Source organism: Tursiops truncatus, chromosome 16, assembly GCF_011762595.2.
Source record: "Tursiops truncatus isolate mTurTru1 chromosome 16, mTurTru1.mat.Y, whole genome shotgun sequence".
NCBI lineage: Eukaryota > Metazoa > Chordata > Mammalia > Artiodactyla > Delphinidae > Tursiops > Tursiops truncatus.
In genome coordinates this window covers 27,619,582-27,644,582 of record NC_047049.1, presented here as the reverse complement: position 1 = coordinate 27,644,582, position 25,001 = coordinate 27,619,582, and the positions used below count along the sequence as shown (strand labels likewise).

Below are 25,001 nucleotides of genomic sequence, written 5' to 3'. Positions count from 1 at the left end.
AGGCCTGATGTCCCTGAGCACCTATGAGGCTCACAGCTGGTCCTTCTATAAGCCTGACCTCCCCAGGCTCAGACCTTACAGATGTTGCTGGCCTCTCCTTACAGGGACCCCAGAGGGCAAAAGGAAGGGACTGTCAAGTGGGCTGTCCAGGTTGCATGAAGATCTGTGAACATACTCCTCCTCCAGCCCCGTCTGACATCTGACTCGGGACAGTGACAGATCCTCAAGGGAGGTGTTACCCAAGCACGAGTCCCCACCACTAAGCTGCAACTCCATCTTCCTCTTTCCTTCTGCAGTCTAATGTGCCATGATCCCAGGCATGTGTCCCCAAGCTCCCTCTCCCTAAACAAGGAAAGGGAAAAGGGAGGCCCAAACTGTGTCCACTGCTGGGGCCTATCCATGTCATAAGCAGGTATTCATGAGCATCACGAGATTTCTTGGGATAAAGGTCACACATATGCAGAAAGCCTATCACAGGGGCCCTCATCCTTTCCCCAAACCCCTGGGAGACCAGAGCTGGATATTTATTGACCTCCCCCCTACGAGGGAAGTATATGATAATTTAAGTCTGCTTGTTCCCCTTTCACAGACAAGAAACTGAGGGACAGCATTAAAAGAGCAAGCCAGAGATGAAGCTGGGACTAGAGTTGGAAGAGAAAGGAACAGCCTCTGGAATCTTGCTATTTTCCATACTCCTAAGCTTATTTGCCCAGCAGAGTCGTCTACTGTGTCACCCCCTTGCCTACTGCGCACAGGGAAAGAAACTGAAACCTACAAGGGTATGATGTGGTTGGCCTCAAAGCAATGCAGTATCATAATGCCTGGGCTGCCAGGGTCTTCAGAACATGGACTCTGGAGGCTTCAGCCTGAGTCCAGGAAGCAGACAGACACTAGTAAACTGTCAGAATGACCAGCATGCAGAGTGTGCCCCTACATTTCTAAACCCTTGCCCTGGCCATGTCAGAGTCAACAGAGGGACTGTCCTGACAGACATGGCAGCTGACGTTGTAGCCAACAACCACGTGAGGTGAAAAAGGGAGAAGTAACCTTGCCTCACAAGTCTGCTTCTTCCTGAAAGCCCGGGAGAGCTCCAGGAGTGGGCCACCCTCCCTACCCACACACCTGGAGGACTCCTCTTCCAGGCAGATCATGGCTTCCCAGGGAAGCCTACCGCACCTTCGCTGGGCTGCTTAGAGTGGGACACCCAAAGCCATGCTTGGAGCGGCAAGGTCACACAACCTCCCCATTGCCCCCTCCAAGCCTTAGGCAACCACTAACCTACTTTCTGTTTCTATAGATTTTGCTATTCTGGACAGTTAATGTAAGTGGGGTCATACATATATGGTTCTTTGTTGAGTGGTTTCTTTCACTTAGCATGATATTGTCAAGGTTCATTCATGTCGTGGTATGTACCAGTACTGCATTCTTTTCTACTGCTGTAAAAACATTCTACATCTAATTTATCCATTAGTCAGTTCATGGACATTTTAGGTTGCTTCCACTTTGGGGCTGTTATGAATAAAGCTGCTATGAATATTTGTGTACCAGTTTTTGTGCGGACATATGTTTTCATTTCTCTTGGGGATATACCTGGGAGTGAAATTGCTGGATCAGATGGCAGCTCCATGTTTAACCTTGTGAGGAGCTGCCAAACTGTTTTCAAAAGAGGCTGCACCATTTTCCATTCCCAGCAGCAGGATTTCAATTTCTCCAAATCCACACCAATACTTTTTATTTGTCGTATTGAATATAGCCATCCTAATGGGTATGAAGTATCTCATTTTGGTTTTGACTTGCATTTCCCTGATGGCTAACAATGTTGAGCGTATTTTCATGTGCTTATAGGTCATTTGTGAATCTTCTTTGAAGAAATATCTATTCAATTTTTAATGGGGTTAGTTGTCTTTTTATTATCGAGTTGTAAGAGTTATTTGTATGTTCTAGATATGAGTTCCGTATCCAATATATGATATGCAAACATTTTCTCCCATTCTGTGAGTTGTCTTTTCACTTTCTTGATAATATCCTCTGAAGCACAAAAGGTTTAATTTTGATGAAGTCCCACTTATCTATTTTTTCCTTGGTTGCCTATGCTTTGGGTGTCATATCTAAGACTAGTGCTGTTCAGTAATTTTTCATGTGCTTATTGGCCATTTTTATGCCTTCTTTTGTGAAACGTTATGCTTAAATCTTTTGCCATTTTTGAGTTGTTTATCTTTTTATGTACTGTAGTATATGTTCCCATTCCCTGCCTATTTGTTTTCTTTCTTTTTTTTTTTAAATAAATTTATTTTATTTATTTATTTTTGGCTGCGTTGGGTCTTCGTTGCGGTGCGGGGGCTTCTCATTGCGGTGGCTTCTCTTGTTGTGGAGCACGGGCTCTAGGCATGCGGGCTTCAGTAGTTGTGGTGCACGGGCTTAGTTGCTCCGCGGCATGTGGGATCTTCCCAGACCAGGGCTCGAACCCGTGTCCCCTGCATTGGCATGCGGATTGTTAACCATTGCACCACCAGGGGAGCCCGGGGAGCCCTCTATTTGTTTTCTTAATAGTTCCTTTTGGTATCAGAAAATGTTAACTTTCCTTTTTAAATTTTATTTATTTATTTATTTATTTTGGCTGTGCCGGGTCTTAGTTGCGGCATGCGAACTCTTAGTTGCATGAAAATGTTAAATTTCATGAGTCTAATTTATCCATTTTCCCCTCTATGGTTACTGCTTTTTGTGTCCTGTCCAAACAACCTCTGCCTACCTCAAGGTCACAAAGATATTTTCCTCTGTCTTATATATTGGGTTGGCCAAAGAGTTCGTTTGTTTTTTTCTGTAAGATGGCTCTAGTAGCACTTAGTTGCCTTTAACATCATTTGAAACAATTTTGTTAGATTGTATTGTGACAGCTGTCATATCAGCGTGCATTTAAAAAAACACTTATCAAAATTGGTGAATTTTTGTGTAGCCACTTTAATATTGAAGATGGAAGAAAAAAAGCAACATTTTTGGCATATTATGCTTTCTTATTTCAAGAAAGGTTAAAACGCAACTGAAACACACACAAAAAAGATTTGTGCAGTATATGGAGAAGGTGCTGTGACTGATCGAACATCTCAAAGTGGTTTGTGAAGTTTCATGCTGGAGATTTCTTTCTGGACAATGCTCCACGGTCAGGTAGACCAGTTGATAGTGATCAAATTGAGACATTAATTGAGAGCAATCAATATTATACCACGCAGGAGCTAGCCGACAAACTCAAAATATCCAAATCAAGCGTTGAAAATCATTTGCACCAGCTTGGTTATGTTAATAGCTTTGATGTTTAGGTTCCACATAAATTAAGCAGAAAAAAACCTTCTTGACCGTATTTCTGCATGCGATTCTCTACCGAAACATAATGAAAATGTTCCGTTTTTAAAACAAATTGTGACAGGCAATGAAAAGTGGATACTGTACAATAATATGGAAAGGAAGATATCATGGGGCAAGCGAAATGAACCACCACCAACCACACCAAAGGCCAGTCTTCATCCAAAGAAGGTGATGTTGTGTATATGGTGGGATTGGAAGGGAGTCCTCTATTATGATCTCCTCCCGGAAAACCAAATGATTAATTCCAACAAGTACTGCTCCCAATTAGACCAACTGAAAGTGGCCCTCGATGAAAAGCGTCCAGAGTTAGTCAAGAGAAAACACATAATCTTCCATCAGGATAATGCAAGAAGACCACATGTTTCTTTGATGACCAGGCAAAAACTGTTACAGCTTGGCTGGGAAGTTCTGATTCATCTGCATTATTCACCAGACATTGCAGCTTTGGATTTCCATTTATTTCAGTCTTTACAAAATTCTCTTAATGGAAAAAATTTCAATTCCCTTCAAGACTAAAAGGCACCTGGAACAGTTCTTTGCTCAAAAGGACAAAAAGTTTTAGGAAGATGGAATTATGAAGTTGCCTGGAAAATGGCAGAAGGTAGTGGAACAAAATGGTGAATACGTTGTTCGATAAAGTTCTTGGTGAAAATGAAAAATATGTCTTTTATTTTTACTTAAAAGCCGCAGGAACTCTCTGGCCAACCCAATAGAAACTTTATGGTTGTGGGTTTTACATTTAGCTCTATGACCCCTCTCAAATTAATTTTTATGTGTGGAGTGAGCTAGAGGTTGAGGTTCGTTTATTTTATATGGATATCCAGTTGTCCCAGCAATACTTGTTAAAGAGACTTTCCCCTCCACACTGTATTGACCTGGGACTGTTGTAAAAAGTCAGTTAACCATACATGTTGGTGGATTTCAAAATTTCTAATTTATTTCATTGATCTATTTGTCTCTACTTTTTCTAACTCCACACTCCCTTGAATACTCTAGCCTTATAGTAAGTCCTAATTAAAATAGTTTAATTCCTCCAACTTAATTCCTCCAAGATTGTTTTTGGCTACTCTAGACCCTTTCTGCATTTCCACTTAAATTTTAGAATCAGCTTGTCTACTTCCTCAAAGAAATCTGTTGGATTTTTATAGGGATTAAATTAATCTATAGATCAACATTGAGTCTAACCATCTATGAACACAGTATATCTCAATTTCTATTTTGTCTCCATTTCTTTAAGAATTTTTAAGTTTCTCTCAGCAACGTTTTGTCATTTTCAGTGTAGCTATCCCGCAAATATTTACTTAGATTTATCCTTTGTATGTGATATTTTTGATGCTATTGTAAACAGTATATTTCAATTTTCATTCTCCAATTGTTTTTAAATAGTATATAGGATGGAATAATTTTTTATATTGACTTTCTATCCTTGACCTTTCTAAAGTCACTTACCGATTTGGGCCTTTTGTGTGTGTGTATTCCGTACATTTTTCATACACAAGTTATGTCTTCTGCAAATAATAACAGTTTTACTTTTTTTTCCCTATCTTTATGCCTTTTATTTCTTTTTCTTGCCCATTATGCTAGCTAGAATTTCTAGTACAATGTTGAATAGAAGTGGTAAGAGATTATATGCTTGCCTGTTCCCCTATTTTAGGGGAAAATTTTTTAAATATTTCACCATTAAGTATAATATTAGCTGCAGCCCTTTTGTAGATGTTCTTGGCTTATAAGACCAGATCCAGGAACACTTGAGAAGGGCTGAAGAAGAGAGAGACTGTTATCTGTGACTTCTTGCTAATGACATCTTATTTACCTAAGAGAGCTAAACAGGGTCTGTTTCTTCTTCATCTCCTGAGTTGAAGAATCAAAACAAAGTTTCAGAAACTGCCATGGTACCCTGTGCCCCTTTTCGTAGAGCAAGATTTATAGGTCCAATTTCCATCTCCCAAGCATACTTTATACTTTCCTATTATATGCTAAAGTATCTATCATATTAATCAATGTATAAATGCAACTGGATATGGATATTAATCACATACTTATTTATAACTTCTAATTTGCCATTGACCTAATACTTCTTGATATCAAAGGCATGCTGGGACTTCCCTGGTGGTCCAGTGGTTAAGACTCTGAGTTTCCAGTGCAGGGGGTGCGGGTTCAATCCCTGGTCAAGGAACTAGGATCCCACATGCCATGTGGCACGGCCAAAAAATGTAAAATAAAAAAGTTAAAGCTCATGCTTTCCCCATAATATTACTCCTACCACACAGCCATGTTTCATGGGCTGCGGCAAGCTACTGAGGGTTTTAAAGTAATGGGTGACACACTCATAGCCATGTGATATGCCCCAGATGAACTTCAGGGAGGAAGCCCAAGCTAGGGAACCATTCACCTTTCTATCATAGTTATCAAGAGTGAGATGGGCTCTCCCAAACTCTCTCCTTATCCGGACCTTCCCTAGGCTCCCAAAGGTTCCCCTCTTTGGGACAAGGGTAGCATCTTGTCTTCAGAGAGGAATAAAATATTCCTGTTCTCCATTTTTGTCTTGGCAGACCTCCCCTTCCTTTCTCTGGCAGAAAAATGAATGACCTACCACCTGGCTTACATAATAATACCAGCATTAAGTGATAACAGCAGTAATACCTACCTGAGTCTAAGTGAGGAGGAGGGCAGTTTCCAGGGAACTCTGATTTTTCAGCTTGTTCTCTGCTGAAGTCCAGGGTCTGGAGGAAACAGGCAGTTAAAGAGAAAGAAAGCTGGTCTCAATAGTAGAGCCACCTTTGGCCACAATCGAGGGTACACCCCCAAAGAAACCCTGAATCTTCTCCCTTGAAGAATAACCCTGTAGACGGCAGAGGAATAAAGCAAACTAGACATTGCAGGGAGAGCCTGGAGAGGAGCAGCATGTGCATAGACTTCTCTCCCACACACCTGCTGAGGGCTTCGGAGCCGTGATGAGATAGCTGTCCATAACTGAACACATCTAATCTCATTCAAAACTTTTGTACTAGACAGGGAGCCAGGAGTGGAATAGAGGTGGATGGTGACGGGCCAGGGAGCTGGCCTGACCCCAAGACCAGTGGCCCACTAGGGAGCTCCTTAGCCCTCCTCCCAGGCACCTGGGTGCCTCTCTTCCTGAGAAGTTAGTGGTTGGCACAAAACTCCTCACTTTCTCCTCTTCCCAGAGGAAGGATCCTGGGATAGTATTTGGGGAGGCAGGGGTGTGGCAGAGGCTGCGAGAATGCACTGCCTACCTGGTTCCCAGCTTACTCGCATGGTAAGGCTCCCACAGGCCCAGAAAAGACAGGGCCATGAGGGACAAATGAAGTCAGAACATCTCAGGGACCAAGGATTTTAAGCAGGGATTACGACCTTGGGCTCCATCATTACATTTCTGGGCTCAACTCCTAGCTCCATCACTTACTGGCTGCTGTGACCATAGACAAGTTATTTAATCTCTCCATAGCTCAGTTTTCTCATCTTTAAAAGGGAATAAAGGACTACCCCCCTCACAGGGTCACAAGTAAGGATTAAATGAAATGATTCTTGTGGGCTGTCTTGCAGTAATAATTCACTACACGTTAGCTATTCTTGTTCCACTTACAAGTACTTTCTCTTGCTTCTGAGTGAAAGCACATGTCTGGTGCTTCCTGCCTTTCCCCATGAAGGCAATTCCAAAACTACAACCCGACAATCTGAAGAATCTCCAAAACATCCCGCACACGTTCTGGAGGCGTGGGCACAGGGATGGGACAGCTCACTGGTGCCTGGCGGTGAACGTCCCCTGCTGGGCGTGCCCAGTGGCTCAACATCGTGCGCACGTGCAGGTTTACACATCAGTGCATCTATGCGTGCGCGAGGCTGGTGACCCGCGAGTTCAGCAGTCCGGGGTTAGCGCCGCGCCGCTGGTAGGCGGGGCAGAACCATTGTTCCGCCGTGGACCGACCCCCCCACCCCACCGCCTGCGCGCTCGCCACGGAGAGAGGCGGGGCTTCGCTGGGCCCGTGGCCCGCGACCCCGGGCTTGAAAGCAAGTCTCCCCTCCTACACGTCTCGGCGAGCGGGAAGGCGGGGGTGCAGCTGTGTGTAGTGGTCGCCCGTGTGGCTTCCCCACTCCTCCCCGGGAAACTTCCCCAGTGCCCATCCATTCGCGAAGTGCCCGGGGCCAGTCCTGGGCTGGCACCCACCCCCCGTTCCCCAGTTCCCCGATCGGGTCCTCTCCCTCTTCCAGAGAGGACCCTTCTGAGCGCCTCCTAGGCGGCGGGGTGCCGGGCAGAGGCCCAGCGGCCGGTGGAAGAGAAGCCTAGAAGGAGAAAGGGAGGGGAGGGGGAGTGAGGAGCTCGCGGCAGAGGAAACAGCAGATTGCGCCGAGCCAATGGCAACGGCAGGACGAGGTGGCACCAAATTCCCTTCGGCCAATGACGCGCCAGAGTCTACAGAAGCCCATTAGAATTTCCCCAGGGGCAGGGCCAGAGGCAGGGGCTGCGGCGGCCAAGCCGCGGTGTGTCTGCAGCATCCAATTTTTGCGTCTCCTCCCCTCTCCCGCCCATGCGGATCTCCCACGGTGAGACAACTCTGCTTACTTTGCCCCTTGTTGGCAACGAATAAAAGGGTCTGAGGAAATACGGGACCCGGTCACCCACTGCCAGCTTTAGCCTTTAAATCACCAGCCTGGGGAGATCCACGCACAGCAGGTCGGGTCCGGACACCGATCCAACGCGCACCGTGCAGCAAAGGGTTCCGAGCGCAGCGCCGCGGATCGCCGCGCCAAAAGCGGCCTCGGGAACTAACCTACCCTCAGTTCGGGCTGCCCCGAACTCCGCTCCGCAGTCTCAGCCCTGGGAAAGTGATCCCAGCGTCCGAGAGCTCAGATGCCGGCCCACTTGCTGCAGGAGGAGGTGAGCTTCCAAGTAATGGCCCCCAGACCGCGGGTTCGCCGGCGCTGGTCGGGCTTCTAAGTGACTCGGTGGGGGAAGAGAGTTGAGATCTCTGCACACAGCCATCTTTTGCGAGTTGTACTGCCTTCAGTTTGTTGGGAATGGGGATTGTAATTTGGGAACTTAGGTCCCCAACTTTTGTTTTTTAAGCTTAAGGAAAAATCTGGTCGTGCCGGTACTCTCACGTATGTAGGCATGCGGGTTTGTCTTTGTGTGTTCGTTGGGGTGCGAGTGTTTTACTCCTCTTTCCTATTTCCCTTTCACCTTGAGGTTTCACCCCCCTCCCCAATCTCTCTGCACGGTTCCTAGGGACTTCCCTCTCTTCCATCTGGGATAGACCTTGCCCTCAGGTAACGTGGGTGTTGGGGCCAGGTCTGTGCCTATACCCCGCCCTTCTCCCAGCTTGATTAGCGAGTGAAGTGGCCCCTACTACGTCCACGTGTCCTCTCCTCTCTCCTGACCCTCCACTTCCTTTCCCTTCCAGATCTCTAGCTCCTACACAACCACCACCACCATCACAGCGCCTCCCTCCAGGCTCCTGCAGAATGGAGGGGGGAAGCTGGAGAAGGCTCCCCTATACTTGGAAGAAGACATCCGCCCTGAAATAAGAGATGACATCTATGACCCAAGCTACCAGGATAAGGAGGGCCCAAATCCCAAGCTTGAGTATGTCTGGAGAAACATCATCCTCATGTCTGTGCTACACTTGGGAGCCCTGTATGGGATCACATGGATCCCCACCTGCAAAATGTACACCTTGCTCTGGGGTAAGAGTTCCCCCTGTCCTCCTGACCCAGTACCCCAGGTTCTCTCCCCTCTTAATAAAGTAGGATCTTACATAGAGCAGAAACTCCAGCCCTTCCAGGCTGAGGTTTTCCCAGCCATTTCTCTTTGGTGTCTTGAGAGGCTGGGTGGGCTGGGAACAGAGCCTAGGGGGTTTGGGATGCAGGAGTGTCAGTTCTGGGTGTCCTTTAATTTGGGTGTTGGGGAGGGACCTCTGAGACCATGGGCCGCAGGTTCTGAAGGAAGCAGAACAGTGCCAGAGAGTCAGCTTTCCCGGAAAGAGGTTTTCTGCTTCAAGTCTTTAGTTGACTGCTTGTCCCAGCCCTGCCAGCCACGAAGGAATCAAGGTCCCTACCTGGGAGGCATGGGGACATGGGACTAGACTAGTGGCCTTAGAAGGTATATGCTGAGCACAGTCATGGGATAGCGAGAGAAACTACTCAGGAAGAGTTAGTAGAAGAGGGAGGAACAGAGCGTGGTCATCCACAAAATTATTTTGCCCTGACCCTTGGCCCTGTCAGGCGCCTTAGTCACATAGACGGGTGAAGAAGTCTCCTGAGTAACCCAAGTTACACAGATTTGCTGCTCTGTGACTCCATGTAGGTCTCCAGGGGACTGCACGTGCCACTCAACAAAATGTTCTTAGAATGAGATAAGGTTAAAGAAGTGTTTCATGTCCCATTCCCCACTCATCCTGCTCCAGCCCCCTGAGCCTGGGCAGCCCTGGCCTTCAGGCTGCTGCAGTGAGGGAGACAGTCCCCAGTGCATCCCTGCCCTGCCCTTAGCTCAGCTCTTTCAGGAATCCATGGGCTTGGGCACACAGCAGGGCCCTGCCCCCTGCACACACACATGCGCTCTGAGGGCATTTCCACCTCTGCCACCGTAAGTCTGACTTCGGAAGGGGAGAGCAGGGAAGCCTAAAGACCCAGGGGACCCACATTGCCGCTCTCTGAGGGGAGTGGGCCAGAACTCCTTCTCCAGGAAGCAACTGTAGGATTTCCAGAGCAGTCCGGGGTGTGCGGCGCTTGCAGACAGCTGCACTCTTGGAGGGGAGTTATGTAGGGCCAGTGGGCAGGTCTCAGCCGAGTCCTCCAGGACCTCTTTAGTCTAAAGGTGCTTTTAGACTAAAGAGGTCCGCGGAGCTTTGTCTTGGGGAATCCTCTTGGTGCCACAGACAGAGAAATGCAACTGGGTAGATCCCCTCTCTCAGTTTTTCCAGATACACACTGGGGACAACAGTACTTTTTTTGAGATTAGAAAGGTAGTGCTCCTTAAGTTACACGTGTGTCATTGCTGGGGCCAGCCACATGCAGATGAAATCTGTTCATCTGCAGACCAGGAAGGGCTCTTATATTTGTGAGGGGAGGGGGACGTCTGTTCTCTAGCCCTTCTGAGAACCCAGCAGAACTTTAGTTCAGAGTGAGGAATCAAGAGCAGGGACAAGGATTCCCCAGGGAGACTGTGGACCCCTCTTTCTACCCCTTCACCAGGAGTCTTCACCAGGTGTTTAGTCACCTGCAAGCCCCTTCCAGCCTCAGGTCTCCCTGTAAGCCTCTCGTAAAGTCCAGAGTTTGGCCAGACCGCTGCTGCTCACTCGTCTTCCTCAGCTGCTAGTGCAGTGCAGAATGCTCTCCCCAAACCAGGGCTGTGCCTGCTACCTTTTTGGTGCCCTGCCCGTGGGTGTGTGCTGTGCCTTTGGACAGAGAAGTGTGTCACACGAAGACTGGATAAGTTGTGACGTTTTTACTCCTGTCCCTGGGCCCTGTGGTGGATGGCTTAGCTGACGGAATGACCGATTTGGTAGGGGGATATCAGAACTCTTAAGGAATAAAAGGGGGTTGGGGGGAGGGTCAGAGGGTCCTTCTGAGTTCAGGAGCTTGGCTTCACCTTTTCTTGTTTTATCCCTAAGTACAGTGTTAAATTAGCAGATGGTTGTGATTCCAGCATTTCTCATGACTGAGCAATTTTGAGTGTGTCTCAGAAGAGCCCTGAGGGAAGGGCTGAAGAGATATCTCTGGCTACACTGAGAGGCCATGGGGCAAAACTTCTCCAGTCTCTTTCTTAGGACTAAAGCTATGAGGTTTTGCTTAACCATCAATTTGGACTTTAATAGAGAATGAATTTCCAACTGGCGCAAGGCCTTCTATTAGATAAGCCTTAGAGAAAAAGGCACCAGAGGGCTTGGGTGCTTTTCCCAATTCCTTTGTTAATGCAAGGATCTTATGTGCTTTCTGAGTCAACTTGCCAGGGTCTTCGGTGGCATGAAACAACCCCAGTAACTTCCTTGCTTCTGAGCTGAGTGCTTCTTTTGTGCCCAAAGACATTTTTCTTCACCCTTAGTGATTGGCGGGCTGTGGCTCAACTGTCATTTATCCAGGTGCAGGTGCAGGCAAGATACTGCATCTGGGAGGATATTACCACGTGGCCGGAGACCAGCAAATCATAGGGGGCCTTAATTTAGCCCAGAGGGACTGTGGGTAGAACTCTCACTGGGACAGACTCTAGCTCCATGGCTCTCCTCCCCGTCCTGTCGGAGGAATACGATAGGGTAGAGGAAGATGGGTGGGGTGGGAGGAGCTTGTTTAGGAAACTGGTATCTATGGCTGAAGAAGAACACAGGACAATTTGTTACAATGTGTGGTGTCTCCAACTGCAACTAAGTTCAGTGGCCACTGAGGATCCATTGTTTCTAGCTGCTTCCCTAGGAATGAAACATTGTCAACAGTCACTGCTCTACCAAGGCCTCAGCCCCTGCCTCCTAGAGTTACTGAACAGAGGAAGGTAGGTATGCCAAGAAACCCGCCTCCCAGTTAGAGACTCTGTCTGGCACCCCCGGAGCCTGCAGGCCTCCAGGAAGGTGAGGCAGGACAGCATTGGGGTGCTCCACCCACAGCTTTGAGTCCGTGCCGCTATTATCTAGAATTAGCCTTGCCAGAGGGAGTGTGGGCTGGCAGAAGGACACGGCAAAGGCGAGACACAGGAACCTTGTGCCTATCTTGGGGAGGTGGATGGTACACATCCTTGTGCCAGACTTCCGAACATAAACTGCTTATTGACAGAAAATCTAGTTTCAAATCTTGGCTCCATTTCTTACTTGCCATGTGACGATAGATAAACACTTAACTTCTCTGAGCTTCTATTTCTTCAACTGCAAAGTGAGGATATTAAACCCCATTCAGGGTATCCAGTGAATTGGAGAATATAAAATCCTTGGCGAAGCTTAAGACGCTGTGCAGCTATGACTTACATGCAGGGCGAATTTTCCCCTTCTATGGCCACACCACCTGCAAAAAGATTGCAATGCTTTCGTACCAGCTGGTAAATAGCCCTAGTTCTGAGCCCCCTTAATGTCCCCTAGAACCCAGGGACCCTTGAATTGGTCAGTGCCCAGACCATACTGTCTGTTAAATAATTTAATACTATCCTTGCTTATATGTCTTAAGCGCTGCAGGAGTAGTCTGCGGTCCTTCCTTCAAACCTTGGAGAAGGTTAGCAGAAGGTCAGAGGAGATGCGATCTGGGAGACTGTCCTTCACGAGGGAGAATGCCAAGTGGCTGGGGGGTGAGAGCCCTCTTCTCTGTCCTGCCTTTCTGAAGTTCCTGGGACTCCTAAGCTTATTCCAGCTCCTAGGTTGAGAGGATGAGAGGTGATGGTATTTTTCAAGTGATAAAATCAAAGGAGCCTAAGAGATCAAGGTATCCCTGGAGTTCAGGAAAAAGCAGATCCTCACTGGGAGGCTAAAGAACACACAGACTCTGACCTGACGAGAACATCATGTGAATGCTTTTCCAGATTAATGACTCCCTGCCCTGTCTTCTCCTGGCAGCGTTTTTCTACTATCTGATTAGTGCCCTGGGCGTCACAGCAGGAGCCCATCGCCTGTGGAGTCACCGAAGTTACAAAGCTCGGCTGCCCCTGCGCCTCTTCCTGATCATCGCCAACACGATGGCATTCCAGGTGAGAAGCCAACTGTGCTCAGCATTTTTTTCCTCACTCTTTATTGACGATCTGGGGGCAGAATGGAGGCGATCAGTGCCTGGAGAGGAGCAGCACCTGGACAGCCACTTCACTTTCTCCTTATAGTCAAGTTTGAGTTCAGTCCTGAAGTCCATAAAACATAAGTTTACTTCTGAGTGACTGGAAAAGGGAAGTAGGAGATAAAAAGGAAATACTCTCAGTGTATAGGGTCATTTTTGATCCTCTGTTATCACAAAGTCTGGCCATTGTGGTCCTTCATAAGTGCATAAGGCAGGAACTGAAGGCAGGAACTGACCCTGGTTTCCCTGGCAGACATTGAACAAGACATTCACTACTTTAATGTCTTAGGATTCCACCACAATGAGGCTGAAGTTAATGTTTCACAGATTCATGAACTCTGTTGTTTTCAGGTAAGAAGATGATACACTTTTATAGAGCTAATGATATGCCTGGCACTATTCTAAGCACTTGTCATAGATTACCTCATTAAACCCTCACAACGATCTTAGGCGGTAGCTGCTATTGTTATCCCCATTTCACAGATGGGGAAATTGTGTCACGGAGGGTTTAGGTCCAACACTATGGTCCTATGTTGGGCTACCAGGCTGCCTAAGTCAAGTATTGAGGTTTGTTTAAGCAGGAAGTTTATAGCAGAGATAGAATGAAGGGAATTGGAGAAAGGGAACTCATAGTTATTAAGCAGTAGCAGTGGGTAAAGGATAGCATGTAGTGCAAGGCTTAGCTTGGAGTAAGAGGAAGAAACAAGGAAACCCAATTAATCCCCTTCTCCATGGCAATATCCCACGGTTACATAATCATCTCTGTCATAACACTTAATGCCTTGAAGCCTCCCCACGTCGTCCCGTTGGGGCAAAAGACTCCCCAGCCATTGGAACTCCCCTGAGAGGGTGTCTCTCCTCAGGCCTTCATTCCTCTTCTCTGTTCCTCCAGAATGACGTTTACGAATGGGCCCGAGATCACCGTGCCCACCACAAGTTTTCGGAAACACATGCTGATCCCCACAATTCCCGACGTGGCTTTTTCTTCTCTCACGTGGGTTGGCTGCTTGTGCGCAAACACCCAGAAGTCAAAGAGAAGGGTGGTTTGCTAAACTTATCTGACCTAAAAGCTGAGAAGCTGTTGGTGTTCCAGAGGAGGTGAGTGACATGATGATGGAGCTGGGGACCTGGCACTTGGTGACCCACTTTTTTCTCCTAGGACTTGTCAACATGAACTGAGAAATTTACTGGGTTTCCATATCCCAAATTATAATTTAAAACCCTAATTGTTAATAGCCCACAGGCCCATAGCCATAGACTGTTGTTGTTTCTTTCTCTCTGAGCTATCTAAACCAATTAAATTCAACAAATGTTTGTTGACCTAGGATGGTCATGGATACAAAGCTGAATGTGTCATGGTCCTTACCTTCAAGGAGTTCATAGCTTATTGGGGAGTGGAGGGATAAGCCAAGTGTCCAAATACCTATGATACATGGCAAAATATTTTCCATACCCAGGAGAGGCACAAAGGGGAGGGAGGTTGCAGAGTGGGGAACATCAGGGAAGGGCTTATGAAGAAAGTAGCTTTGGAATCCACTGACGGATAGAGATTTTCACAGGTGGGGAGGGGGGGGACAGTGCAAACAGAAAGAATGAGCTGAAGTGTGTTCCAGCAACAGAGTCCTTTGAAGTGCAGGGTGTGGTAGGAAATAAGGCTAGAAAGGGAAACCGATGCCATTCTTGTGGAGTATTAAAAGCAGATGAGGTTTACTTTAACCCAGGCAATAGGAAACCATGAAAAGTCTTTTGAGCCGGAATGTGGCATGGTTGGAGGTGTGCTTTAGAAAGGTCACTCTGGGGATAGGTGAAAGAAGGCCTTGAGCTAAAGAGGTGGGAAGCAGGGCCACAGGTGGGGAGGTAGTGGGGATCCGTGCAGGGAAGTGGTGGTAGGAGTGGAGAGGAGTTGGAAGCAGGGGTTATTAATGATACAAGAGGATCAGACTTGACTGCTGAAGGGGTGTAGGAAACCCTTGGAATGTCAATGCCCTGCTGTACATTTGGGAGAATGAAGAATGGGACAGGGCCTCCAGAGGGACAGACCTGCAGGCATCTAGGACATTTGGAGTGCCTCTCTGAGGGAAAAGAGGAAGGATGAGAAGGATTCCTGGCTAGCAGGAGATGGAGGCAAGATACTAAACATAGATTCTGCCAAGAGCACTGATAAAGAGAAAGGAAGCCCAAAGGCAGAATGGAAAAACCCGGGAAGGAGAACTCAGTCTGTAACTCGGACCCCACCTGTTTTACCAAAGTGGTATTATGCTGTAGCGAGAGAGCAATGGATTTAGAGTGAGGAGACAAAGCATTCCAATCCTTGCTCCACCAGTTCCTGGTGGTGTGACCCTAGAAAAGTCATTTAACCCCTCATTACCTCATCTAAGAAGTATGATAATAACACAACATTCTCAGAAGATTTCCCACCCCACTCCCTCTTGCTCTGTTTCCTGCCACATTGTGCTCACAATGTAGAAAGAAAGAGACAGCCCAACCGTGTGAGAATAGAAAATCAGGTAGGTCTCAGAGTCCTCTCTCCACTGACCGGGCGTGTCATCTCTCAATGTAGGTACTACAAACCCGCTGTCCTGTTGATGTGCTTCATCCTGCCCACACTCGTGCCCTGGTACTGCTGGGGTGAAACTTTTCCACACAGCCTGTTAGTCGCCACCTTCTTGCGTTATGCCGTTGTGCTCAATGCCACCTGGCTGGTGAACAGTGCTGCCCACCTGTATGGATACCGCCCTTATGACAAGACCATTAACCCCCGAGAGAATCTCCTGGTTTCACTGGGAGCTGTAGGTAAGTCACATCTAGTGGTCTGCAGCTTACAGTATTAGGCTAGGAGCCAGAAAAACCAGATTCACCTGTTTTATGACCCCTCTCTGTCTTTACACTATAAAACTAAGGGGCAATATTAAAAATCCTTGAGAATTAAGCAGCAAGTCCTATGTAAAGAGAACAGGGTGAGGGACTTCCCTGGTGGCGCAGTAGTTAAGAACTCGCCTGCCAATGCAGAGGACACGGGTTAGAGCCCTGGTCGGGGAAGATCCCACATGCCACGGAGCAACTAAGCACGTGTGCCACAACTACTGAGCCCGCGCACCTAGAGGCCGTGCTCCGCAACAAGAGAAGCCACTGCAATGAGAAGCCTGTGCGCTGCAACAAAGAGTAGCCCCCTGCTCGCCGCAACTAGAGAAAGCCCACACACAGCAACGAAGACCCAACACAGCCAAAACTAAATAAATAAATGAGAAAAGGGTGAAAAATAACAATGCCTTTGATTCCAGGTTCCAGCACAATCCCCAAATGCTATGCATGATGATCCCCTTTGGGCTGCCCTGGTTCCAGTCATCTCTGATCTGGGTGGCTGTAAGCCTAGTGTTTTATATTTAGACGTGCTATACAACATGTAGAACAAATAGTTATCATTTAATTCAATAAGCTTCTCTTCTGTCACCTTGCTATTTTCAGAGAGGCCATACTTGAAGTGTATTTCATGCCTTATTGCTTGGTGATGCCAGTATGAAGGACATCAAAGCAACTGTTGGTGGCCCTTTATCACCACCTACCATTCTCATCTCTTGTCCTTTATTTTTCTCTCTTCTGCTCCTCTTCTGTGCTGGGAACACTCCCTCCCCTCAACGTGGCTTAGGGAACTCCCAGTAAAGCAGTTAGTTTGATCACAAGTACCTGCTCACTGATCTAATGCTGACTATTCAAGAATTTATTTATACCATTCCAGTTCCAATAGCCAGAGTCTAAGACAACAGGGTTCTACAATCTGTCTCCATTGTTTTTTTTTTTTGTCCGTCACTCTTTTCAACTAAATATAGACCTTGACTAAGGCCTGGAATTAGATTTCCTTAGGCAGACCCCATGGCCTCTTCCACACCAGTCATCAGTGCTGTTGGTCACTCAGCATATCGAGGCAACCTCCCTGCTCCACACATTTACGTACGCCACGGCCTAGCCCTCGTTTTGTTCTCTTTAAAACCTTCCTTTATATTCTCAACCCTGACCATCTTTTTTTACTATCTGCACTAAAGACATTTTTTCATCTCTTTTTAACTTTCATGCACCTTCCCCCTCCTTTCGGACACCTTGTACTGTTGTCCATGTTCTCACTCTGAACCATGTTTGAAATCAATCATACGGGCTATTTTCATAGAAAATTAATGAACGTTATGGAAGTTTCTGGAATGAGATCGGTCCTGTCCTGCAAACAGATCTGTCTTCCCCAGCCCCAGCCTCTATGACCACCCATTCAAAGTGGCTGCCAGTAGCTTACTTTGTCTCTTATCATTCCTCCATACCTGCTCTCCCCGCTTATCACCTCACCCTTTGTTCTCCAGTAGCCTGCTGCCCTGCCGTTCTAATCTTTTTCTTCTTGAATTACCTCCCCCGCAGTCACATGCTCATCTTCTCTCTGCTAAAGCTGGCCTCACCCCTTGAGCCTCTCTCCGGCTGTATCTTGCTGCCCCAGTTGCAAAGTCTCGTCCTTTTTTCGCCCACTGACCTTCCTCCTCTTTTTTTCCTCCCTTGGCAACGTGCGTGTGTCTGATTCAGTTTAAATCTGATGTGTGGGCCTGGCTAGTGCTTATACAGAGCCTAGCTGCAAAGTCGTTTATGGAAATTAGTAATCCTCCATCAGTACCTTTAGCCTTGGGGTTTTCCTACCCTCCTACTCACTTCACACTGGATAAACTGATGATCCGCACTGTGGATAGTCAGAGAAAGGACGTACCTTGAGGTGATGCCCTGGATGGTGTCTTTCCCATCGCAGGACTTCCTTCCTTTTTGGTTATTAATGCCATTATTACCCTACTGGGGCTCTTTCATCTTCAAAGGGCTCAGCACACTATTTTACTAGCTATTCTTTTTTTTTTTTTAATTTATTTTTGGCTGTGTTGGGTCTTCGTCGCTGCGCGCGGGCTTTCTCTAGTTGCGGCGAGCGGGGGCTACTCTTCGTTGCAGTGCGTGGGCTTCTCATTGTGGTGGCTTCTCTTGTTGCGGAGGAGCGCGGGCTCTAGGTGCCTGGGCTTCAGTAGTTGTGGCACGCGGGCTTCAGTGGTTGTGGCTCAGGGGCTCTAGAGCGCAGGCTCAGTAGTTGTGATGCACGGGCTTAGTTGCTCCGTGGCATGTGGGATCTTCCCCGACCAGGGCTTGAACCCGTGTCCCCTGCATTGGCAGGCGGATTCTTAACCACTGCGCCACCAGGGAAGTCCCTATTAGCTCTTCTTTACCCAGCTTTACCCCAGCCTCATAAGGGTCGGTATTGTTATTGTTGAATGAGGTTCAGAAAGAAGATCCTGCCGTGGATTAGAGAACTCTCTGTCTGTGGAGTTTCCACAGCTTGATGCATTACAGAAATTATCCTGAATCCAGAATCTCTTTGATTTTCCTCTATCCAGCAAAGTGAACTGCTCATCTCAGTATCTTAGAGGGACTACCTAAGCCTTTTGATTCTTATTTCCTCAGAGAGCTTCTGTTTTATCAGCTTCACCCACACACCAGGGTCAAAGCTCAAAGAATTAGAAGCCAGAGCAGTCTACTCTGAACCAGTGGAGGCTGAGGAACTTGGGCCCATGGGCTGGGCCTTCTTTCTTCTGACTTGATTGTTGCTGCCCAATTCTGTTGGTACCTTCCACCCTTGGAGAGAGTACCCATGCAGTGGGGAAAGGTGTACTCCTTTGCTCACCTTTGTAAGAAACACAGCAAAGGTTCTTCATTCTGGACTCTCTCCTCTCCCCACCCTAACACATGCACATACACACAGAGCCTTTAGGGTCTCATACCAATATTTAGTGAAGCTCTGGAATTTTCCAGTCTAAAATCCACTCCCAGTGATAGAAGTTTCTCTCAAATCATCTTATCCTCTCAGAAACTGCCCGTCCTCCTCCCACAAAGGCTCCCAGAGAGCCATGGTGACCAGGGTCTCCCCAGTCATTTCTTAAGATGCCTCTGAGGGAATCTGTTGGGTTCAGAGTTTAAAAGACTGGATTCGTCCATTCATTCATTCAACAGCGGCAGGTTTCTACTACGTTTGAGGTACTCCGCCAGGGAACCAGAGTGCCAAGATCAAGAAGCCAGCAATCCAGTGTAGCCCCATAACTCTTCTCTGCTTTGTTCCAGGTGAGGGCTTCCACAACTACCACCACTCCTTTCCCTATGACTACTCTGCCAGTGAATACCGCTGGCACATCAACTTTACCACGTTCTTCATCGATTGCATGGCTGCCATCGGTCTGGCTTATGACCGAAAGAAAGTATCCAAGGCTGCCGTCTTGGCCAGGATTAAAAGAACTGGAGATGAAAGCTACAAGAGTGGCTGAATTTGGGGTCCCTCGGTTTCCTTTTCCAAAAGCCAGCTGGGCAGAGGTTTAATGTTCTGTTTATTAACTACTGAATAATGCTACCAGGATGCTAAAGATGATGACGTTAACCCATTCCAGTACAGTATTCTTTTAAATTTTCTTTTAAAATTGAAAGCCAACAACTCTGCCTTTATGATGCTAAGCTCATGTTCTTATTTCTTTTCTTTTCTTCTTTCTCTTCTAGTCCCATTATCCTTCCCTTTGTTTTGTTCCTATCACCTTCCTTTCTCTTCCCCCTCAATGCCCCCCAGGCAAGCAGCTGGTCAGTCATTGGTGGGTTTCCAGCTTCCAAAGCCTAGACAACCTTTCTAGGGTCCAAAACTAGTGGTCTTTGCCCCAGATAACCCTTTCCTTGAGCTGTCCTGAGCTTTAAGGTGGGTGGCTCAAGCTAGAGAGATGACAAAATCTTCTGGGAAGGCCCCCAGTTAGCTTCAGCTTAGGCTTTTGCTATATGAAATGGAAAAATAACTTTATTGGCACAAAGCTTTGAAAGCAGGTAAATTGTCAGAGGAGAGAGTTAGCATGCATGATATGATTGATAAGTAAGGATGAGTTGAAGTGGGAAACAAGGCAGGAAGCTCCTGCTGTGATCTGACACCCAGCTGCCTGCCCACCACCCAGCATGCTTCCTTTCTCTCCTGACTGACTGGGGAATGGCCGTGGAGCTCGGCAATGCTAGAACTCAAAGGCAAATCTCAATGTCCCAATCTACTTTAGGCTGAGGATAAAGAAGCAGCATTTAGTTTATGGTAAAAGTGGTCTCTGCCGGGGAAGGATTTTTTTTCTTTCTTTCAGGACAGGAAGATTTCTTATTCCAGATAACAAGAAATCTTGAGGGTTGGTTGTTTCCAGAATTGGTGATTCCAGCAGCTCATGGAATCGTCAAAATTCTTTCACCTTTCTGCTGTGCCATCTTTGGTATATTGGTCAGCTCCCCTCATAGTAATAAGGTGGCTTCAGCATTTTGAGACATCCAAGAGATGTGTTGGTGGTACAGTGGTGAGCATAGCTGCCTCCCAAAAAAGAAAGGATTTTCGGAGGTGGAGTTGGGTCAAACATAGAGCTGTATGTCCATGGGTGCTTTGCTTGGAATATTAAAATAATCCTTTTAGAGTATCTCCCTCTGAAGGAGAGTGGGGCTTGAAGAAGAGGAAGAATTAGGCGGGTTGTCTCCTTTCCTCTCGCTGCTGGACAGGAGATGGAGAGGTTGAGGGGCAGGGTCTGTAGGCAGTTCCTAAGAGGGAACATTACAAAAGAAGGGCTCTGAGAACACATTGCTGGGGGATTTGGAAGGTTACTGAGTAAGTTATTGGGTGTCCTAATATGGAAGCTGGTTATACAAACAAGTTAGATGTTGGGTTCATTTCATTAATTTCAATTTCTCCTTGGACTGAGAAAGAACTAGAAGGCTTCTCCCCACAGCGTTGAACCCTTTCACTCTTCCTTCTCTGTTAACTTCTAGCCTAAAGTATAGGACTGCTTGGGGGGTGGGGTAGGAATCTCTTAACTACCCTGACTATGGATTCCTGGCTCTGCCCTGTCTGTCCATTTTCTCCTGCCAGTTCTATCTCCTCCCCAATGTTTTCTTCTTTCTCTGGATAGGCAAGCCTCCTTTGTGTGTATTCAGAGGCAGTGATGGCTACTGTGGTCCAGGCAGCTCCCTCTCCTACAGACAGTATGCTCAGGGTAGCTGAACCACTGTTTCTCTTTATAAAGTTGAACGAGCTGCCACTTTCACTTGGCCTCCAGAGTCTCCACCTACACCCTTGTGCTTCCCCACCACACTGATGACTCAAGACAAGGCTAGCAAACCCCGCTGGAGACATCCTGGGCACAGGCATTCTCTCTCATGAGGCACAGCCAAGCCACATGCTCATGTTGTGCCAGTGAGCCAGCCATGGAGCAAAAGAGCGTTTGTGTTTAGTCTCCAGTGTCTGGTCAGAACCAGAGAGGATGCTGGATGCCTCCTGCTTACTCAGTAAGCCTGCCCAGCCTGAGTCAGTGCTCCCAGCTGACAGTGCAAGGCTTGCAGAAGTAGGAGGAGCCAAGTCTTCACTGGGCAGCACAAGAAGCAAAGGCAAGTTCCAAAGTGCCTCACTCCAAAGGAGGCCCCGGCCCCTGGAGCCAGGGTATACAGCAAAGCTTTGGCCGAGACTTGGGATGTGAGACGCCATGAACTTTGTTGAACAGTGTCTCTGTTCAGCAAACTAACCAGCATTCCCTACAACGCAGCCTAGGGCAGACAATAGTATAGAGGAGTTCTGAAGAAACATCAGTGTCTGAGAACCTTGGGCCACTCCTGTCCCTGTAACCTCAGTCGTCAATGCAGAAGCCTGGCTTTACTCTGTTAAGATTGGAAATGTACAGTACCAAATGCTCTGTCCACTGTTGAGCCCCAAGGATGGAAGGGAGGAGAGCATTTCTTTCTGTATTAATTGAATAGATGGAGGCCACAGGGGTTGGGCTGGACTAAAGGCATCCTTGTCTTTTGAGCTGTTCCTCTCAGTAGAAAAAAAATCTAATGGAAGATCACTGTAGTTTAGATCCACTGACCCAAGTACCTACCCCTTGGAAATGCCTGTGGGGTAGTTTTAATTCCACAGGTCATCAGAGGCCTGCTTTACACCTGATGATCAAAACCAACTTTTATCTTTCTATTCTAATTGTGTTCGATGGACCTGATCTATACCATGACCCTACACAGGCTGGATGGGGTCCAGTTTCTAACAGGCCTTGCTTTGTGGGCGTGCTGACAACTTATCTGGGTGCCTTACATCTTTTTTAATCAGTGTTGCATCTGAGCCTGCTCTGCTTCCTCCCTGCTCCCTCTGTGGAGTTCTTTTGCACCTGAGAGCCTGCAGAAGTGGCTAGTAGAAAAGGGGGCCTGGCTGGAGAATTATCAGTATAGCTGTTTGCAGGATTCCCTTCTGGACTTTGTTTTGGAAACTTTCCTTAGGGCTGTTTTTATTAATTGCCCACATATGATGGAGGGTGGAAGGAATCTGAATGTATTTGACTTATAATTTTTTTTAATATTAAAAGATGGTTGTAGCATTTAAAATGGAAACTTTTTCTCCTAGTTAGCTAGTATCCTGAGTGTATTCTCTGTAAGTGTAGCTCAAATGGGTCAGCGTGAAAAGTTAAAGAAAGCACGATGTCAAGGTTACACGGGTGGTTAAGGCCAGGGCCTCTCCTACCACTGTGCCACAGACTTGCTGTGTGACCCTGGGCAAGTCATTTAACTACAATGTGCCTCGGTTTTCCTTCTGTTAAAATGAGATAATAATACTGACCTACCTCAAAGGGCAGTTTTGAGGCGTGACTAATGCTTTTTATAAAGCATTTTGGGATCCTTCAGCAAAGGAATTCTCTTAAGTCCTGAGTATTTTTATAGTAGCAGTATCCACCGTGAACTGTGTCCACCATGAACCACGTGTCCTGGATGCTATCATGGATCTATATGGTTCTCTCTGAGAGATTGAATAAACCCATTAGATAAGTGGTGGATAACTAGCCAGACAAAAATCTGAGAATGCATAAACTCGTTGCCATGGAAACATACACAGGATACCTTTTCCTTGATTGGGTGGGATTTTTCCCTTTTTATGTGGGATAGTAGTTATTTGTGACCTAAGAATAATTTTGGAATAATTTCTATTAATATCAACTCTGAAGCTAGTTGTACTGATCTGAGATTGTGTTTGTTCCTAATAAAAGTGAAGTGAATCTGATTGCCCTGTGTTTGAGAGTTTTTTTGGCTGTGATTCAGTCTCTTGGGATTTATTCACCACCCTATTTATGTCCTGTTCCTACATCTTTAAGAGTAAAAAAGAAGCCACAATGGTTGACTCATATCCCAGTAACTCGCCCTGCCCTCCTGCCCTCCCTAGGGGTAACTTTAGGTTAAACTCAGCCTTAGCAACAGGAAGCCAGTAGTCTGCTGCCATGAGATCTAACACATTAACACCAGCTGGCACTTTGGGCCTGGGGAAATGTCAGGACTCCTGTGTGTCCCATGGTCACATGGACCCAAAACAGAGATGCTAAGAGAGGAAGGGAGCAGCAGGAGGCACTCTGGAAAGCAGTCCTGTGCCTGGCAACCCAGGCTGGGCCATCCAGGTCATTCCTCTGAAATGTAGTCCCTCCCGCTAATAGAGTAGCTTCCTGAAAATGCTGATTAACAACAGCAGGAAGACAGGAAAAACAATCCCAGGGAAGCCTTGTAAATTCCTGGGGTAGAGAGGGCTTCATGATCATTAAGTGGAAAAGGCTTTAGCTTTTACTACCTTATCTGAGAATCTTCAGGTGGAAAAGAGAAGGACTTTTTACAGTTTGAAGAAGTTCCGTTTTTCAACAGAAGCCACCTGGACAATGCCTGGGCTTCTAAGCATTCCACAGAACCAGCCCCCCTCACTTTCTAATGTGAGGTTACCCTCACCTTGGACAAGCAGCAAGACTCTCTCAGAGTGATTCTGAGCATCCAACACCAAGTCTATATTCATTGAGGCCTTGCCAGACCTTAATAGGTTGACGGTGGCACGTGCTTAATATCTGGCCTTCCACCACTTTCCCTCTATTTTGTTTAAAATGTTCAGGTTGGACCATTTTTTCTGTTGTTCTATAATTGCACTGTTCCTTCCAAGTCTCTCCTTTGTCTTTGGAGACAAAGACACCAGCCACATGAGAAAGGACAGCTGCTGTAAACCATAGCAAGTCTACATGATACACTTGCGATACCAGATTGCTTGGGAAAATCCATATATGTACCGTGTTCTACATTAGATAGAGGGATTGAGGCCAGGCATCAACAGAATCCCCACAACCTTCTGATGCAGGAAATCCAACTTCTGAGTCCACCAGACCCGTGGACGCAGTGATAACATTCACAATAGCCAGGCGCTGTGGTGAGTGCTGCACAGTGCATTATCTCACTGTATGGAAAGCAGATGCTATTATTACCCCAGTTTTACTGATGAGGGAACTGAATTCACTGGGAGAGAAAATACACTGTGAGGGAGTGAGCCACGATGCTGTGATCCAGCTCCAGAACTTTGCTCATTAACTGCTCTCCGTATGGGTGTGAAGTAGATGACAAATTAGATAAACCCGGAGTGCATAAGTCTCCTATATGCAAGTAGATGCCCAGTGATATTCACTTATACTCAGAGGCAAAGCCTGGCTGCAACGGCAGGGAGCTTAATTTATTCAGTCAAATTGCAGACACATCCTCTGATCCAGAAGAACCCACTCACTCCCCTCGTGACCTGTTGTAACATTCAACCACCCATGAGTTTTAAGCTCTCAGACCATAGAAGCATAGCTGACATTTCCTCTATACTGACGCAAACCATACTCCACCGTACTGTCACGTTGTTTTGAAATCCTTAAGGGCATCTTCTCTTAGAAATGTCTCCTGCACCTGAACAATCAGTGCTTGATAAAATTATTGAAAGATCTCATGTCTTGTGAATTCTGTCTCTGCGACAAACTGTGTGAAGTGTCACAGGGAGTGGGGTT

The 25,001-nt window shown here is 46.9% G+C and overlaps 2 protein-coding genes across 2 annotated transcripts in view; one reads left to right on the top strand and one right to left on the bottom strand.

Annotated features, from left to right (window-relative positions):
- PKD2L1 (polycystin 2 like 1, transient receptor potential cation channel) overlaps positions 1–7,706 on the bottom strand; it is a 57,401-nt gene extending 49,695 nt beyond the window's left edge. Inside the window, exons 1-2 of the mRNA XM_073793744.1 lie at positions 6,965–7,706; positions 6,008–6,083 (exon numbers count right to left, since the gene is read on the bottom strand). The gene's annotated coding sequence lies outside the window, so the exon portion shown is untranslated. The remainder of the gene's footprint in view (positions 1–6,007; positions 6,084–6,964) is intronic.
- Positions 7,707–7,944: 238 nt separating this feature from the next.
- On the top strand, positions 7,945–23,215 carry SCD (stearoyl-CoA desaturase). Its single transcript, XM_004320958.4, has 6 exons — positions 7,945–8,257; positions 8,781–9,063; positions 12,906–13,036; positions 14,009–14,214; positions 15,677–15,909; positions 19,243–23,215. Exons 1-6 carry the CDS (start codon positions 8,231–8,233, stop codon positions 19,440–19,442), a joined length of 1,080 nt encoding a protein of 359 aa, XP_004321006.1. The 5' UTR covers positions 7,945–8,230; the 3' UTR covers positions 19,443–23,215.
- The last annotated feature ends 1,786 nt before the right edge of the window (positions 23,216–25,001 follow it).

Excerpts from the sequence above, each read along its gene's own strand:
- SCD (XM_004320958.4), top strand. The coding sequence starts at position 8,231 with ATGCCGGCCCACTTGCTGCAGGAGGAG. Across the intron at positions 13,037-14,008 it reads CCAACACGATGGCATTCCAG|AATGACGTTTACGAATGGGC; the intron begins GTGAGAAGCCAA and ends CTGTTCCTCCAG. Across the intron at positions 15,910-19,242 it reads GGTTTCACTGGGAGCTGTAG|GTGAGGGCTTCCACAACTAC; the intron begins GTAAGTCACATC and ends GCTTTGTTCCAG.